Source organism: Takifugu flavidus, chromosome 5 (assembly GCF_003711565.1).
Source record: "Takifugu flavidus isolate HTHZ2018 chromosome 5, ASM371156v2, whole genome shotgun sequence".
Taxonomy (NCBI): domain Eukaryota; kingdom Metazoa; phylum Chordata; class Actinopteri; order Tetraodontiformes; family Tetraodontidae; genus Takifugu; species Takifugu flavidus.
Window position 1 is genome coordinate 3,422,641 of NC_079524.1, and position 14,376 is coordinate 3,437,016.

The window sequence follows — 14,376 nt, forward strand, 5'->3', positions numbered from 1 at the left end:
AATTGAGGCATACAAATTGGTCTGATTCTCAGATTAACAATTTATAAATGAACATCATCATCTGCATGAGACATCGTAGCTCAGGCATAATATATAAATTGGGACAAATATCAATAAATTCTGAATAGTTTTTTGTTTACCTGTTTAAGTCAATTGATTATCAAAGCTATTGGAAGATTATTTTTGAATAAGAACACACACCCCAAATCAAATAAAAATATAGCATTTAATTAAAACATTTTTACAAGTCTGAATATGATGCATGCCTCGGACCACTAGATGGTGCTATCTAAAAATTTAACCAAGTGCGGATTAAAAGCAACCTCACATTTTAGGTTTTTGAATAAATAAAAAACTCAGCATTTATCATTTGACCTATTTAAAGAAACCAAAACTTAATTTAGGATGTATTTTTTAATAATTAAAAGCTAATTTAGGTACTTATCTATTCATAGTGCTTTTAATCCATATATTCTCATCTCTAAATGTATTTTAAAGTGTTTTCTGCAGCTGTAGTTTTGCAGGATCAATCAGAACTACATGACCCCAGAGCGAACCGGAACTTAACCGGAAGTTGAAATCGACTTCCTGTTCGCGTAACTGCCCTTGACTGACCCACGTGAGTTCAGTAGTTCCGCTGGAATCTAAACCAGTGGTTGTCTAAAGGAACATATGTTCTATATCTTAATTGGAGACATTTTTCCGCATATGAGGTAGAATTAATATAGGTTAACATGTCCAGCAGCAGCAAATCTCTCTTGTTGGTACTGCAGCGATGTGTTGGTATCAGACACGCTACAACGGGGATCAGAAGCGTTTTCCCGGACAGATTCAGGCCCATTCAACGGTTAGCGTGGACGTCAACAACCCGGGCAATGTGTCTCCAGAGGCCGTCTCAGCGTCCCGTAGTAGCCGCCAGCAGATACACTTTCTGTACCAAGGTGGGTGACATTCAGGTTGACAGCTAGTAAACTCTGTCCATTACCAGAGTTAATCTATTACGTTATTTACCTCTGTACGTATTGTAACCTCCTGAGAGTACTTACTTCATGACGTTTTCCCTCTGTATCACTGTTTTGGTTCTTTATCTATACCTCCTAAATATGCTTATATAACAAATATTTACCCGAAATAAAGAACAGTCCGCTTCATATATTACCTTCAGACAGGAGGATCTTGTGATGAATACCCACCACTGCCAGCCTATCAAGATGAGACAGAAGAGGAGAGAAAGGAAGTCTTCATTGTGCAAGTGAAAGGTCTTCTGTGGTCCTGTACACCACAAGATCTCTTAAAATTCTTCTCAGGTGATTAGTCGTTGTTAGCTTGAGTTAGCTTGAGAGCCTCCATTGCATTCTGTATATTGTCTTTTTATATCTAATAACATAAATGACCACAGTAAACTGACTTATTTTTAATGCTTTTAGATTGCAGGATCCGTGATGGTGTGAAGGGAATCCACTTCACCCTGAACAAGATGGGTAGGCCGACAGGGATAGCCTTCATTGAAATGGAAGACGAGGAGGATGTCAACAAAGCTCTGGAGAAGCACAGACAGTATCTTGGTCCACGCTACGTTGAGGGTTGGTCTTCACCAACGGCAGTTTTATCATGTTATAGCAGGAGAATCTGTGTTAACATCTGTGTTTTGCAGTGTATGAAGTGACGGAGAGTGATGCTGAAGCCATCATGGAGAAAGCCACAGGCAGTCAAGCTGATGATGGGGTGGTGCGGCTCAGAGGTCTCCCCTTCAGCTCCACCAAGGCTGACATCGCTCAGTTTTTTTCAGGTAATTGACATTATATTCTCTTTGGCTAGTGACACGGAATCATTTTCAGTCTTAATTTGCAGAAATAAGGGCAGTTTCACCTGACTTTTGTTTAAAACTTTACAATCCACCGCACGCGATTTTTACCCTTGGGCATTGTGGTTTTGATTGCTTCACAGTTTTTCTTTAATATATAGTTTTAAACACACACGAGTATTTCTAGAGAGTGTTTAACAGTAGGAAATTATGGGAATTGCAAAGAAATTTGTTTTGGTATCCTAGATTTGGACATCGTGGAAAATGGCATCACCATCATCACTGACCATGCAGGAAGAAACTCTGGGGAAGCTTTTGTCCAGTTTTTCTCCAAAGAAGAAGCTGAGAAAGCTCTGCTGAGAGACAGAGCGGTCATGGGAACCAGGTAGGAGGAACTCCAGCAGCAGAAATATAATTTTGTCACGTCTGACCTGCCTGACGTTACTGGTTAAATACTGAAGCATTGTCAGTGCTCACAGGCTGCTGTGTGCATTTGTAGATACATCGAGGTGTTTCCCAGCAGAAGTGAAGAGGTTTATTCAAGTAAGAGGATGAGGAATTCTGGGGTTTCTGACACTGGACACAGGAGGACCACCTCACAGAGTTAGTAGTTCCTCATGAAGCAATACCACAGTGATGGAGGACAGGACGATCTTGTCTCACCTCCAACACTGAGAGATATTCTAAACATTAATCATTGATATTTGTATTGTCATCTGTTGTGTGTTATCCATCAGGCTTGGTCCAAAACTCCTTGCCACTTCATTACATCCATATGAGAGGACTTCCATTCCAGGTGTCCGGAGAAGATGTTGTTAACGTAATAAAAACCTACCGGTACTTGGATTGCATTTCGCATGGCCTACATCTGGTTTTATAGCTCATGTTTTTCCTCTTGTAGTTTTTCAGACCTCTAGTTGTGTCCAAGATGCTGATAGAATTTGGTCCCGACGGCAGGCCGAGCGGAGAGGCCGACGTTTACTTCGGGAGGCACGAGGATGCCGTGGCTGCCATGTCCAGAGACAGAGAGCACATAGGTCAGACCGGAGGGCCAGTTTAATCTGCATCTCCAAACATGAATTTGCCTGCTACCACATCTGGTTCAATTATCTAAGTATTTGGGCAGGTTTGGTGTAGAAGTGCATTCTCAGTGATTTATAGGTCATTTGTCATTTTTAAATGTTAAAGGTTAGTCGTGTAACCCTGTTGAATCACCATAGTAACCAGTTTGCCTTTACCACAAACTTATCAATAATGCTTAGACTGTATCTTAAAAGATGAATAGATGCATATTTTACTTTTCATTCACTATAAGGCCAATTAATATTTTAATTATTTTTGTCTTTTAGGAGGGAGATACATCGAGTTATTCCTGAACTCTGTCCCAGACTCCTAATAGGAGGTAAGAGACAGGAATAAATCGTATACTTTGAGATAAAAAGGACGACCTGCTCTCTGAGAAACTGGTATTTAAAAGAAATCAGGATCTATAGACAGTTCTGCACGTCTCCTGTTGACTGTCGTTGATGGGCTATTAATTACAATCAAATATTGTTTTTAGCTCCTTCCATATATGGTCTAACATGGATTTTCTTCTGCAGGTCATTCTGGACAGTTTTCCAACAAACGAATAAATCACAAACCTGTATTTATTTTCCCGCCTGACTTCAGCATCAAATAATAAACATTCTATGTCAAAGCTGCTCTGATTTTCATCCAACAGACAATGTAAAGCAGCAAAAAACCAACCTACAGTTTAGAATAAGTTCTTCTTTTTACTCTTCCAAGTTGTCAGATGCAAAGAAAACAAGTGTCTAACAGAAAAAAAACCCCATTTATTTCCAGCTTGTGTTAACTTGGTTCTACAAGATTGAGAGTAAATATTGAGCTTGTAGCTCTAATGAATCAGCAAAATAGAGAGCTGATTAGTTCCACTCGTATGTCTGAAAGAGAACCCTAGAATATGTAATGTTGCCTGGAAAATGAGGAGAAAAAAAAAAAAAAGTAAAAATTTGAGTTTTGCTGCCATGGTACAGCACCGATATGGGCGTTTCATTAGTGCCCGACTGTCCTGAACGCAACAGTAAAGAAATGCAATGTGATTTCTAGCCAGTATGATATGTCACAATAAAACGAAACGGATCATTCATTTCTCCACTATGGTTCTTGTCTAAAACTTTAACTTTGCATGTGTCAGCTTCTTCATTCTGTCTTAACACCTTCACACATATTACAGTATTTAGTCATATTTGGTTATTTCTGTTGGCCGTGTTGAGGTGAGACATCTGGGCTCCGTCCAGTCACCTGTGATCATCCAGAGTGATCCACTGTCATCACAATCCAGTTGTTCCCTTTTTTAAAACTGTCAATTGACCCTTAAAACAAAAGGTCCACATAGTGGACGTTATGCAGCGCTTTAAATGCAGATATTTTTTTCTTTTTTAGATTTTGCATTTGCAGACTGTAAAAAAACAAAACAAACCCAAACAGCAACTCAACTCTTTCAGCAAGAAAGGAATTTCAGTTTCACCTGTATTTAAAATAATAACCAGCTTCCCAACAGCTCTATAGGAACTAATTTAATGTAGCCAAGCTTTACCTCCCTAAAGGTCAACATCCAACGTTGTGAAGTGTAAAGTGCATTGTTGCAGTGCCAGTTTACAAATCAATGCCTGTTTTTCTTTTGGTCTGTTCGTCCCGTCTTCGCGCTCATGTTGGCGTTGAAGCGTATTGCTGGAGCAGGAGAGAGAAGCAGCTGTTACACACGATCTCCGGGAGGATGGAGGAGGGCAACGGCAGCTCGTGCCGCACGCAGCCCTCACAGAAAACCCCGCTGCAGTTTTTACACTGTTTCTGATAGAAAGAGGGGAAACCAGTAGTTGGGACTCATTCGAGGGTCGAAATGAGTTGAATCCTGGATCATGATTGGCTCACCTTTGTCTTTAGGATAGACTCATCCTCTTCACACATGGAGCAGATCGAAGGCTGACTGATATTCACAAAAGACTCCTGAGAAAATGAACTATTTGTTAGTATTCCTGCCTGAAAACGCTCCTCAGAAACAGAGTCACTATTGATCAAAGGGGAAAGGAATCAGGAGTCAAAAACATGAAATAATTATATTGTAATTGAGCTTCCAGCTCACCTCTTCATCCTCATGATGTGAGTGGGACCTTAAAAGGGGGAGGCAAAAACATAAAATTGACAAATGGGGGAAAAAAAAAGGACTGTCAGGTTTGATTTAAGGTGGAATTTCTCAAATGAACATACAGGCTGGAGCTGAGACTGGATTTGTCCTCTGCTCCTGTGATCAACTGGCTGCTCTCCCTTTTGACCGACGGGGCGTCTGGAGTCCACTGTTGGTGAAATATACTCTGTTACACTAAAACGAGACCAGAGTAAGAGTTTCCTTTCATTTGAGCTTACCTTCGGAGAGCTCTCTGTGGGTCGGGGCTCTTTCTGAGGAATGACGACCTGCCTTGATGCACTCCTCTGCTCTCGCTCCTTCTTTAGCTCTCGCTCCAGGTAAAACCTAGAAACAAGACACGCGTGCAACCATGCATTCATCCACCGACCGCATTCATTAGTTCTTTACCTGTGCTTCTTCAACTGCTCCACCTCCTCCTGCAGACTCTCAATTTTGTCTCCAAAGTCCTGCTTGAAGAGCCGGTTGGCCTCTAACGCCAGATCCCTCTCCCTCTCGGCCTGCTTGCATCTGGTTTGGGGCGGGGTGGTGTTAACATAAATGAATGATTAAATGAATACTTGGCACACAAAAAAAAAAAAAGAAGCTGGAAATGAGGCACAAAGCTCAAAAAGAAAGAATCGTTTGGGGACTAAAACTTGGAAAACTTTAGCCAAAGAAGGTGAAGCAGGCTGTTTTTGTTGGAGGTTTTATTAGCATAATAGTTACTACAATGTTTACATCAATGTTATGTTCACATACAATTCAAAAGTAAGAGTTTAATTTTGCCCTTTTTTTCTGCCTTTACCTCACTTCTGCTTTTCCCGTTTCCAGTACCTAAACATCAGCTCGTTTCCTTTATTCTGCCAGTTCCTGTTGGTTAAAAATATTTCAGCACAGTCTGACGCCGAGGTCAAATTCTTTGGGATACGATAACAGCGAGTCCACGTGTCTGCGGGACCGTCAGTCCACCCCCTGCTGTTTATCCGTACTCGAGTCAGAAAGCATGAACGCAACACTTGGTAACAGTTCCTACCAAACACACCTGTCACCAACACAAGGAAGAAGGGCTGCTAGAAGGGTCGATTGAGTCCACGCTAACTCAAAGCCACTGCAGGAGGTCGTGGGAGGCTGGTTTGATTTTCAACAACGAAGGAGGTTTGTACAGAAAAAGATGAAACCCTAGTTTGGTTATGTCTATATTAGGCAGGATTGTACGGTTAGATGTCAAAGAGGTGGGAACTACTGCTGCAACTGCAGTAGCTTCCCTGCTGCCGAGTTCAGGTTTCTGGCCTGCTTCACCAAATGTTTCTCACTGTTAGAATTGTTTGGATTTTAGTTTTTTTGAGGGGGGGGGGGGGAAATCAAGTTCATGAAAATTAATGAAAATGAGGGAGGAAAAACATCACAATAAAAGATTAGTGTGGATTCTATGGAGAAATATACAAATACAGCATTTATTGGTGAGACCCATCGTGAGGGACGCGGAGACGGTTCTCACCTGGCCTCCATCTGTTTTACAGTCCCCGTCATCTGGTTTATTTTCTCGTCCAAGCGGGAGATGGTTTCACTCTTCTGTTTGGAGCTGGCATCTGAACTCTGCAGAGGAAACGTCAGGTTTGAGCAGATGTGTCTCCCAACATCTGTCTGCAGAAGCAGAGCGCTGCCTGATCTCTTTGTCTCCACAGCTGAAGAAATGCTGTTGCTCTCTTCATATCAATGTGCTTCTCCACCCACTCTGGGGGTAAAGGTGGTGGTGGGGGGGGTCACAGCCTCACCTGTGTCTTGTGGAGAAGCTGTTGGTTGATGGCGCGGAGGTCTTCAAGCTGCTGCCGAAGCTCCACCAGGGCATCCTGCTTCTCACAGACGTCCTTCTCCAGCATCTTCATGGACATCTCCATCTCCTGCTTCATCCCAATCTGCACCTCCAGTTCCTTCTCCACATCCTGCGGAGGTTAAATATAGAAACTGGCACAAACTATTTTGGGGTATTTTAAGCACGTACAAAGCAACATCCATAAATAAACTCAGGATTCTGAATGTGCATTACAGCAGAACGCGGTCTGAAACGCACCAATCGTAGCAACGTTTCCTCTTTGAGCTGCTTGCGTGTTTCTCCCAGCGCTTGTCCGTCCGAGGCCGAGTCGCTTCTTACCGCCTGTAAAAAGATAATAATAAAATAACACAAGAAAGCTTCAACCCTCTTCTGGGGAACAGAGTTCAAACTGAGGCAGGACTCGCCTTCCTGGACTCCAGCTGATAGCAGCTTTCCTCCTTCACTCTCTCGACGTCCTCTTGTAGAGTGATGATTCTGTTGTTTGCAACTGCGAGCTTCAGAGAATAAAGGCAGGACAGTCATTACCAACGACCTTTTCACGGTGAAAAGGGCCGCGCGGACGTTTCTCACCTCTTCCGTGAGCTTTGTGTTGGACTTTTCCAGAGCGTCCACTTTGGCCTGGAGGTTATTGACCGATGCGCTGCAATCAGAAACATCAGGTAAGTCAAGAGTTCATCCGGCTGCGGCAGGAAAAGTGGAGAGGGGGCTCGCGGTGAACCTCAGATGTCTGTTCAGCTCTTCTACGTAGTTCTTCTGGTCCAGGATCGCTGTGATCTGACCGTCGCTGAGGGAGCAAAACCACAACAAACCAGCCAAATTTGTAGAGTGGGTCATATTCTATAACTTCCACAATAAATGAGACATCACTGATTGTACATCATTTTATGCATTGAGACACTAATAATCGATAATTTAAGCTAAAAGCGCTAATAATTCCCCCACAGATTCAAGTGGATCTGGGGAAAAAGCAGCACTCACCCCTCAGCACTCTTACTGCTGTGTCCACCATCTTTGAGGTACATTGAGAAATCAATCACACCGACCTGCAGAAGTAAGAAAACCAGGCATCGGTATGAGGAGGAAAGCTACTGGACATGAGGAACGTGCCCTTTTAATGCCAAGACGTGCAGCTCTGAGTGGCTACAGAAGTGAACGTCAAAGCACCTGAGAGTCCAGGTCCTCTCCCTTCATACACAGATTGGCATCGATGACGTTTAGGCCGACAAGCAGCCCTGCGATGACGGCGCCCTCCTCCTCCATCATCAGCGCGTTTGGCTCATAGAATTCGCTGCAGAGACAAACACGCCATCGGGAATTGGTGGCTTCCCGGGAATCGTGTCCACAGACGGGAACGGAGACAGGGGACATGTCAAACACACCTCAGCAGGTCTTTTCTGTTGATGATAGTCTTCATGTAGTCCGACAGCTTCTTCTGCATCAGAGCCAGGCGTAACCAGGCGCGCCCTCTGCCTAGAGGAGTTCTACAAACAGTAGCAGTCAGGTGACTGAACATGAGCCACACGACTTTAAATCAGTAAAATCTTGATAATATTCGACTGATGAGACTCACTTGAGGCCCGGGAGGTCTTTGACGCTGGCCGTTATCTCTCCTGCTTCAGGCGTCAGCTTCTCCACGAGCTCCAAAGCCCCCCAGAATGACTTGTTCTGGCCCAGGAAGGTCTTCTTGGCTGGCGAGTGGGAGGAGACAATGCTCGTTTGGACAGGCGGAATCTGAGGAACTCGGGTCAGCTGACTTCAGTCAGTGCAGCAGTGACTTAAATGAAGACCTGCTTCCCGTCTGGAACGGGTCTGATGCGCGTGCTCAGACCCTGGCAGTCAGTTCACGCGTGACGCCTCACTTACTTTTCAAGCCGTGTTTGAGGCAGTGCTCCATCACCACGAAGAACTGCTGCAGCGGTGCATAGTCGGAGTCCAGCGTGCGTCCCAGGTTGAGGGCGGACTCGATCAGGCCTTTGATGCTCAGTTTGGCCATGTTCATCAAGTTGAGCCTTTCGATGGCGATGGGATCCTTTGGATCTAAAACAAGAAGCCAAACAAGGACGCGTCAGGGGAAAACGGATTTATCTCGACTTCATTTGTTCCCCTGGAAAAAAAAAATCCCATTTTCCAGGAAGTAAGTTGTACGTGCAGGACCCATATTTATGATGGCGGACATAGAGAGATGTTTAACAGGCCTATCCAATGTGTGTGTACAAGGTTAATACATTGTTAGGGGCTCAGTTAGACCCTCAACATGCGTAAAAGCCATTTTAGTGGTGAAAATTGCAATCAGACACCCTTTCAGCAGGCGTGAGGAGGGACGAGGCCGTTCCACAGGAGCAGAATCTGACCTCTGTTGTCAGAGGAGGGTGAAAAAAATCGAAAAAATGTCAAATGTTTAATGGTTTTAGACGTGACGGGACCGGGATAACGGAGCCTGCTGAACCCGCTGCTCTGCGTCCTGTGTAACGAGAGAAGGCGTGGCAGGAAGTGCAGGACAACGGAATCATTTGTTTTCCGCTAAATCTTAAAACTCTCAGTAATGCAGCACAACAAATCACCCGTTTGGGACAAATTCAAATTCGACCTCGTCTTCATCCGTCTGGTGCGGATGAAGAAAAACACCATCAGGATATTGATTCCTTCTGTTGATGGGGGAGATAAGGGAATACTAACAGGAAGGATTTAGCCCTTTATTTCAAGCCAATTCATTGTAACAACGGAGCAACAACCATCAGCACCGCCACCACATCATCATCGTCATCCTCGTCATCGTCACTTCCTGGTTGTTTTGTTGCCCAGGCGTCAGCGACACCTTACAGTTATTCCCTCAAACCCCTGAAAATAGACCCCGGCACAGCTCAAGCAGCACACAAGCGGGTCCAGCGACCTCGTGTGTGTCACCACACCCTAATGAAAACCACGAGTCCCCCATCAGGCGCCGCCGAGCTAATCGATCACGTTACCTTCGTGGGCCGGCTCGGGGTCCGGGGTGAGGGAGATGTCGTTGAGCTCGCGCAGGCAAAGCCACTCGCCGTCCACGGACACGCGAAAGTTGCAGAGATAAATGGTCTCCCGCGCGGCCTGCGTGATCTTGTCCGTGGTCGGAGTCGGGGCTTCGCTCTGCGGCGTCAGGTCGGACATGATGACTCAGCTGACGCGAGGCAAAGCCAGCACCAGCGAGGAGGAACGGAGCGAGTGCGGGAGCTTTTGTTCCGGGAATTCGCCGCTAAAAAAAATCACAGCGTGGAAGAGGGAGCCGAGGACGGAGCGAAGGGCAGCATCCAAGCGAGAGGACGACGGGGCCAAGGCGACGGAGGCCTAACGCGGCGACCAGCAGGTGTAGAGAGCAGACCTCTCCCTCCTCTCTACGCACGCATCCTCCGCTCTCCTGAGGAACAGGGGAAATACGCTGCCGTCTTGGAAAAGGCTTTCCTCTCCACCTCCACCCCTCCTCCTCTTCAAGCTCCTGTTATTCCTTTTGTGCAGACTTGGAGGCCGTGCGGGGGGTGGGGTGGGGGTGGGTGGTGTGATTTAAAATGCAAGAGAGCAGGGTACTGAAGGATCCCAGCAGTCCTCCAGCCAGCTCGGATGTGATTGGGCTGCGCGTGCACCGCAGTGAATGCGCTGACTGGGTGGGTGTTGACCAAGATGGCCGACAGCGGCGCTGGGTACAGCGATACACTGCCGTCACGTGAGCAGATGGTGCATGCGTAAAATGCAGGAGGGGGGGGAGGGGGGGGGGGGTGATGGGGAGGGGTCCCTGGAGTGCCTGTCTGATGCTAATGATGCAACAGTGGACGCGTCAACGCTGGGACTGACCCGAGACACGAGCCCGTGTTTATTATAATGAAGAGGCTGCTGGAATAAATCCAGACTTGCTGCATGTCAACGGTTGTTACTGTGACAGGAAGATACAGAAAAGGTCAAAATGACAAAGACATCCCAGAGTTCGCTCCATCAGCGGATGTGAAAAAGGCAGGTTGATGCACCCGATATCTTCATCGATTCAGACACACTTACCTTACAGGGAAATATGCTTCATTTAAACCACCTTCTTCACTTTAACAAGCTAAAGGTCACAAATATAAAGACGTTTATTGGCAAAGCTGTGTTTAAAGCTTAAATAATGAGGCGTCGTGCTTTACAAATCGATATTAGATCAATATTTGACTCTAGTGACTATATGGGTTCGTTTGGAGGTCATGACAAAGGTGTGCAACTGGAAGCACTTTTGCTTTTTATAGAAAGGATTAAGATAGAAAACCACCAACAATGACAACATGGAGATGGAGAAAAGGGCACAAAAGCTGCGTCTGCAGCACCTGTCGAGTAGATCCAAGCGATTCCAAACGTCTGCGCGTCCTTTTATAATAAAAATACAAAAGAAGACAATGGTTGAGCAACCAGGAAAGTGATGTGCAAAGCTATTAGTCCCTAAAACACTTAACAAAGCCCCAGGATCCAAGCTAATACTCAATGTTGCAGAAGTTAACGCCTACCTGCCCAACACCCAAGTATTAACCTAGCTACTAAGCTACTGCCGCTCAGTTGTTCCGCTCTTTGTGTAAATACTTTTAAAACATGGCATCGAAATAGCAATGTTTCTGACTAACCCTGCTTTAATAATTATGTTGGCCACTAGTTTGTGCACGGTTAGAACAGCGTTTACAACAACGAGCCTGCAACAAACTAGCTGCTGCGGGTATTTCCGGTGATTTGTTCAAGAGTTTGGGTTTTTATATTATCGGCCACACAATAAACATTGTTGATTATCACTTACTTCTCCGTTTTGGGTCGATTCTTTCGATCCTGAAGTCATACCGTCGAAGCGGAGTGGGAGACAGCGATTCGGGCTTCCCAAACGTCAAGTTTGAGGAGTTTAAAGCTTCCTTGAAATATATGACCGAAGTCGGAGACAGAGTCTCGTCTGGGCTGTCAGCGTGACCGTTTTCGTCGGAGGAATTTTGCCCGTCAGAGCTCAAAACATCCGAAGAGGGTCGCGAAGGCAGATCCTCCGGGGGTAAATCTCGCTCCGCCATCCTCCCTCGGATCAAATCCGCTTCATGTGACCGGTGACTGGGCTGTCAGGGCTCGGCTAGCTCGGGAACTTTAGCTACCGCTAACATACTGCGCTCATGCACCGTCGCGATAGAAAAGCAAGCGTAAGTTGCCCCCCCAGAATGTGGGGGTCACCGCACCTTCCGATGGCTCCTCCAGCTGCTCCTTTTAATCCAGAAAGCGAAACAGGGTCAATGTTTTTTAGTGAGATCTGTTTTAGGTTTCGCGAGAGTTTGTGCGCTGTCAGCGCGTGCTATTGACAGAGATCGTAACCACGAAGAGAGATGAATCACTACCTGCATGTCCCAAACGACATGCTTCTTCTTCTTCTTCTATGCGTGGCCACTTTTTGTAATACATTACCGCCACCTTGTGGCAGATTTTAGACTCACGCCAGACAACTGTCGGTGGGAACATGCGACAAATTAAACCATCATTAAATATTTTAAATATTAATCAAGGATATTTAAAGTGGTTTTTCCAATGTCCTGCAGATGAAAACATCTTTCACAACTTTTCATTTTTATCACGACTATTTTCTCGGGGTTATGAACTTAGTTCTTCACCTATCGATCGGTCACTATGCCTTTGATTTGGCCATTTGAATATTATCTCTATTTACAAGCCTCTAACACATTAAGGTCATTTACACATGCCGCACACAGAATTCCATCTCCTACTATCTCTGCAGCTCGGTAGTATTCTCTTTACCTACATTTCCAGAAATGCCGAATTAATAAATGTAATCATACTGGCAGTGTGGAGAAATTGGGAGTTCTAATCTCGTGAATATATGCGATATGTCCTAATTTGAGGTCACAGGGTCCAATTAAAAAAAAGAAAAAGAAAAAGAGCCGTTGCGATGTAATACCTAGAATAGACAACAGGGGGCAGTAAAGCATCGTTGTTATTTTATTAGGCTGTTTCGGCAGTTAAATCACTCCTTAAATGCTCAATCAGATATCATCTATACTATTTCAGGTGGGGTGATTCGACAATGTAAATATCCTCACAGGTAAAACAAACAAAAAAAATGTAAAATGGGAATGCGATGTCATCACATCCAGATTTCTAAGTTGTCTTTCATTTTATACAGTGGTTTGAAGAATTCCTGAGGAAAATGCAGTTGTAGCTGTGGTTCCTGGAATCGCCTTAGATCAAAGGGAGGAGCTGGCATAAGAGCAAATCCTGCAGAAAGATGGTGTGATGAAAACGGCTCCATCAGAAAGTCACAGTGAACACAATTTCAGGCCCCCAGGGGCCCAAAAGAAACACCCTGAAATCCAACTTCAGAGGCAAAGACAAATGGAATGGGAGGATGTATTTACTGACTTTATCAGGGAAAAACAACCTGAAGCATCACATCACAGTCGTGTTATCCTCTTTCTTTTCTCCACAATGGAAAAGGCATGTAACGGAAAATTATAGAAATGCTGACATGCCTCCAGCTTGAAAGGAGTAAAACAGCAGCTGTTTTGCACTATACACTCATAGATGGGGGACATTTAATTTTCCACACAACGTTGTCTGAGATACGTCTCACGGATGTTAGCCTTGAAAACATTTGGTGTTATGAATAAAAACATATAGAGGTGTTTTGAGAACAATCGAGCTACACTAAAGGTAAAAGATAACGACAGCAATGTCTTATTTTTGAACATCGTGTTCGCTTCAAAGTGGTTTCTCTTAATATCAGCGCGCAACGCAGCCAACGACATTTTGTGCGCTGTTTTTTTTTTAAAAAAAGGATTATTTAATGGATGATTTTGTTTTTTTCCTGCCCATTTCTTTGAAAATAGTAATAATCTATAGGACAATGCTTTTAAAATAATGCACAAAAATCAGCGGGTATTTTGAAATAATTGTACCAAAATAGAACATTTAACTCTGTGACCATAAATCATCCGGGAGCTGTTAGTATTTAATGTGTTTCGGCAACAGTTAATCATTTTCCAAAAAGTGGTGTCAGATATCTGAAGATGGAGCTGAAACATTTTAACATGGGAGCGCGCTGCCTTGCTCAAGGACACCGAGCTGTAATCACGCAGCTTCTTGTTGGCATGGAACCAGGAGTGGAACCAGGAAACACAGACGTCCGCACCATAAAGGAAAAGTGCGACGAGGATGGGATTCGAACCCACGCGTGCAGAGCACAATGGATTAGCAGTCCATCGCCTTAACCACTCGGCCACCTCGTCCCGTGCACGTGCTCGGAAGATGTTCTCACATATCAATAAAACAACAGCAGAACAGTAGGTTATTTTGACACCAGATCTAATAGGATTTTAGATTGAGGAATCTAATTTTGCCGGGATCTCAGAGATTTTCTCGCCTTGTTTTCACCAACAGAGGACGCTCTAGTTTAAAATTACGCAATCGGCTCTTACGACTTCATTTCAAGTGTTGCGACAAATGCCGTTCAACCCCCGGATCATTTTATCTCAGTAACAAACAAAGAATAGCTTCTTTAAATATAGACACTGTAATTTC

General features: G+C 44.6%; 2 protein-coding genes and 1 non-coding gene across 5 annotated transcripts; 1 reads left to right on the plus strand and 2 right to left on the minus strand.

Moving 5' to 3' along the window:
* Positions 1 to 486: 486 nt before the first annotated feature.
* Positions 487 to 3,986, plus strand: grsf1 (G-rich RNA sequence binding factor 1). 2 transcript variants are annotated; one of them, XR_008950642.1, is made up of 10 exons: positions 487 to 941; positions 1,166 to 1,307; positions 1,428 to 1,583; positions 1,655 to 1,789; positions 2,051 to 2,189; positions 2,304 to 2,407; positions 2,542 to 2,641; positions 2,706 to 2,841; positions 3,154 to 3,206; positions 3,406 to 3,986. XR_008950642.1 is itself a non-coding variant. In XM_057033366.1 (10 exons), exons 1-9 carry the CDS (start codon positions 735 to 737, stop codon positions 3,198 to 3,200), a joined length of 1,149 nt encoding a protein of 382 aa, XP_056889346.1. In that variant the 5' UTR covers positions 499 to 734; the 3' UTR covers positions 3,201 to 3,206; positions 3,406 to 3,986. The 2 variants fall into 2 exon arrangements, 1 of the variants encoding a protein (XP_056889346.1); XM_057033366.1 differs by having other exon boundaries at positions 499 to 941; positions 2,542 to 2,624.
* rufy3 (RUN and FYVE domain containing 3) lies at positions 3,436 to 12,175 on the minus strand. Of its 2 annotated transcripts, none has more exons than XM_057033364.1 (18): positions 11,609 to 12,175; positions 8,689 to 8,862; positions 8,396 to 8,513; positions 8,205 to 8,306; positions 7,990 to 8,113; positions 7,804 to 7,868; positions 7,544 to 7,609; positions 7,396 to 7,465; positions 7,230 to 7,319; positions 7,063 to 7,146; positions 6,767 to 6,934; positions 6,490 to 6,587; positions 5,400 to 5,519; positions 5,231 to 5,336; positions 5,075 to 5,160; positions 4,950 to 4,977; positions 4,739 to 4,813; positions 3,436 to 4,657 (listed from the first exon to the last, which is right to left on the minus strand). In XM_057033364.1, exons 1-18 carry the CDS (start codon positions 11,865 to 11,867, stop codon positions 4,514 to 4,516), a joined length of 1,977 nt encoding a protein of 658 aa, XP_056889344.1. In that variant the 5' UTR covers positions 11,868 to 12,175; the 3' UTR covers positions 3,436 to 4,513. The 2 variants fall into 2 exon arrangements, with proteins under 2 accessions (XP_056889344.1, XP_056889345.1); XM_057033365.1 differs by lacking the exon at positions 11,609 to 12,175 and adding an exon at positions 9,792 to 10,539.
* A 1,827-nt stretch (positions 12,176 to 14,002) lies between these two features.
* On the minus strand, positions 14,003 to 14,084 carry trnas-gcu (transfer RNA serine (anticodon GCU)). The gene has a single exon. It is a non-coding gene; the product is annotated as a tRNA-Ser (tRNA).
* Positions 14,085 to 14,376: the final 292 nt, after the last annotated feature.

Coding starts and splice junctions, on each gene's coding strand:
- grsf1 (XM_057033366.1), top strand. CDS start 735: ATGTCCAGCAGCAGCAAATCTCTCTTGTTGGTACTGCAGCGATGTGTT. Junction 1,584..1,654: donor TGGTCCACGCTACGTTGAGG/GTTGGTCTTCAC, acceptor TGTGTTTTGCAG/TGTATGAAGTGACGGAGAGT. Junction 2,625..2,705: donor CCGGAGAAGATGTTGTTAAC/GTAATAAAAACC, acceptor TTCCTCTTGTAG/TTTTTCAGACCTCTAGTTGT.
- rufy3 (XM_057033364.1), bottom strand. CDS start 11,867: ATGGCGGAGCGAGATTTACCCCCGGAGGATCTGCCTTCGCGACCCTCT. Junction 4,978..5,074: donor TCCAGTCTCAGCTCCAGCCT/GTATGTTCATTT, acceptor CCCCCTTTTAAG/GTCCCACTCACATCATGAGG. Junction 4,814..4,949: donor CACATCATGAGGATGAAGAG/GTGAGCTGGAAG, acceptor TCATTTTCTCAG/GAGTCTTTTGTGAATATCAG.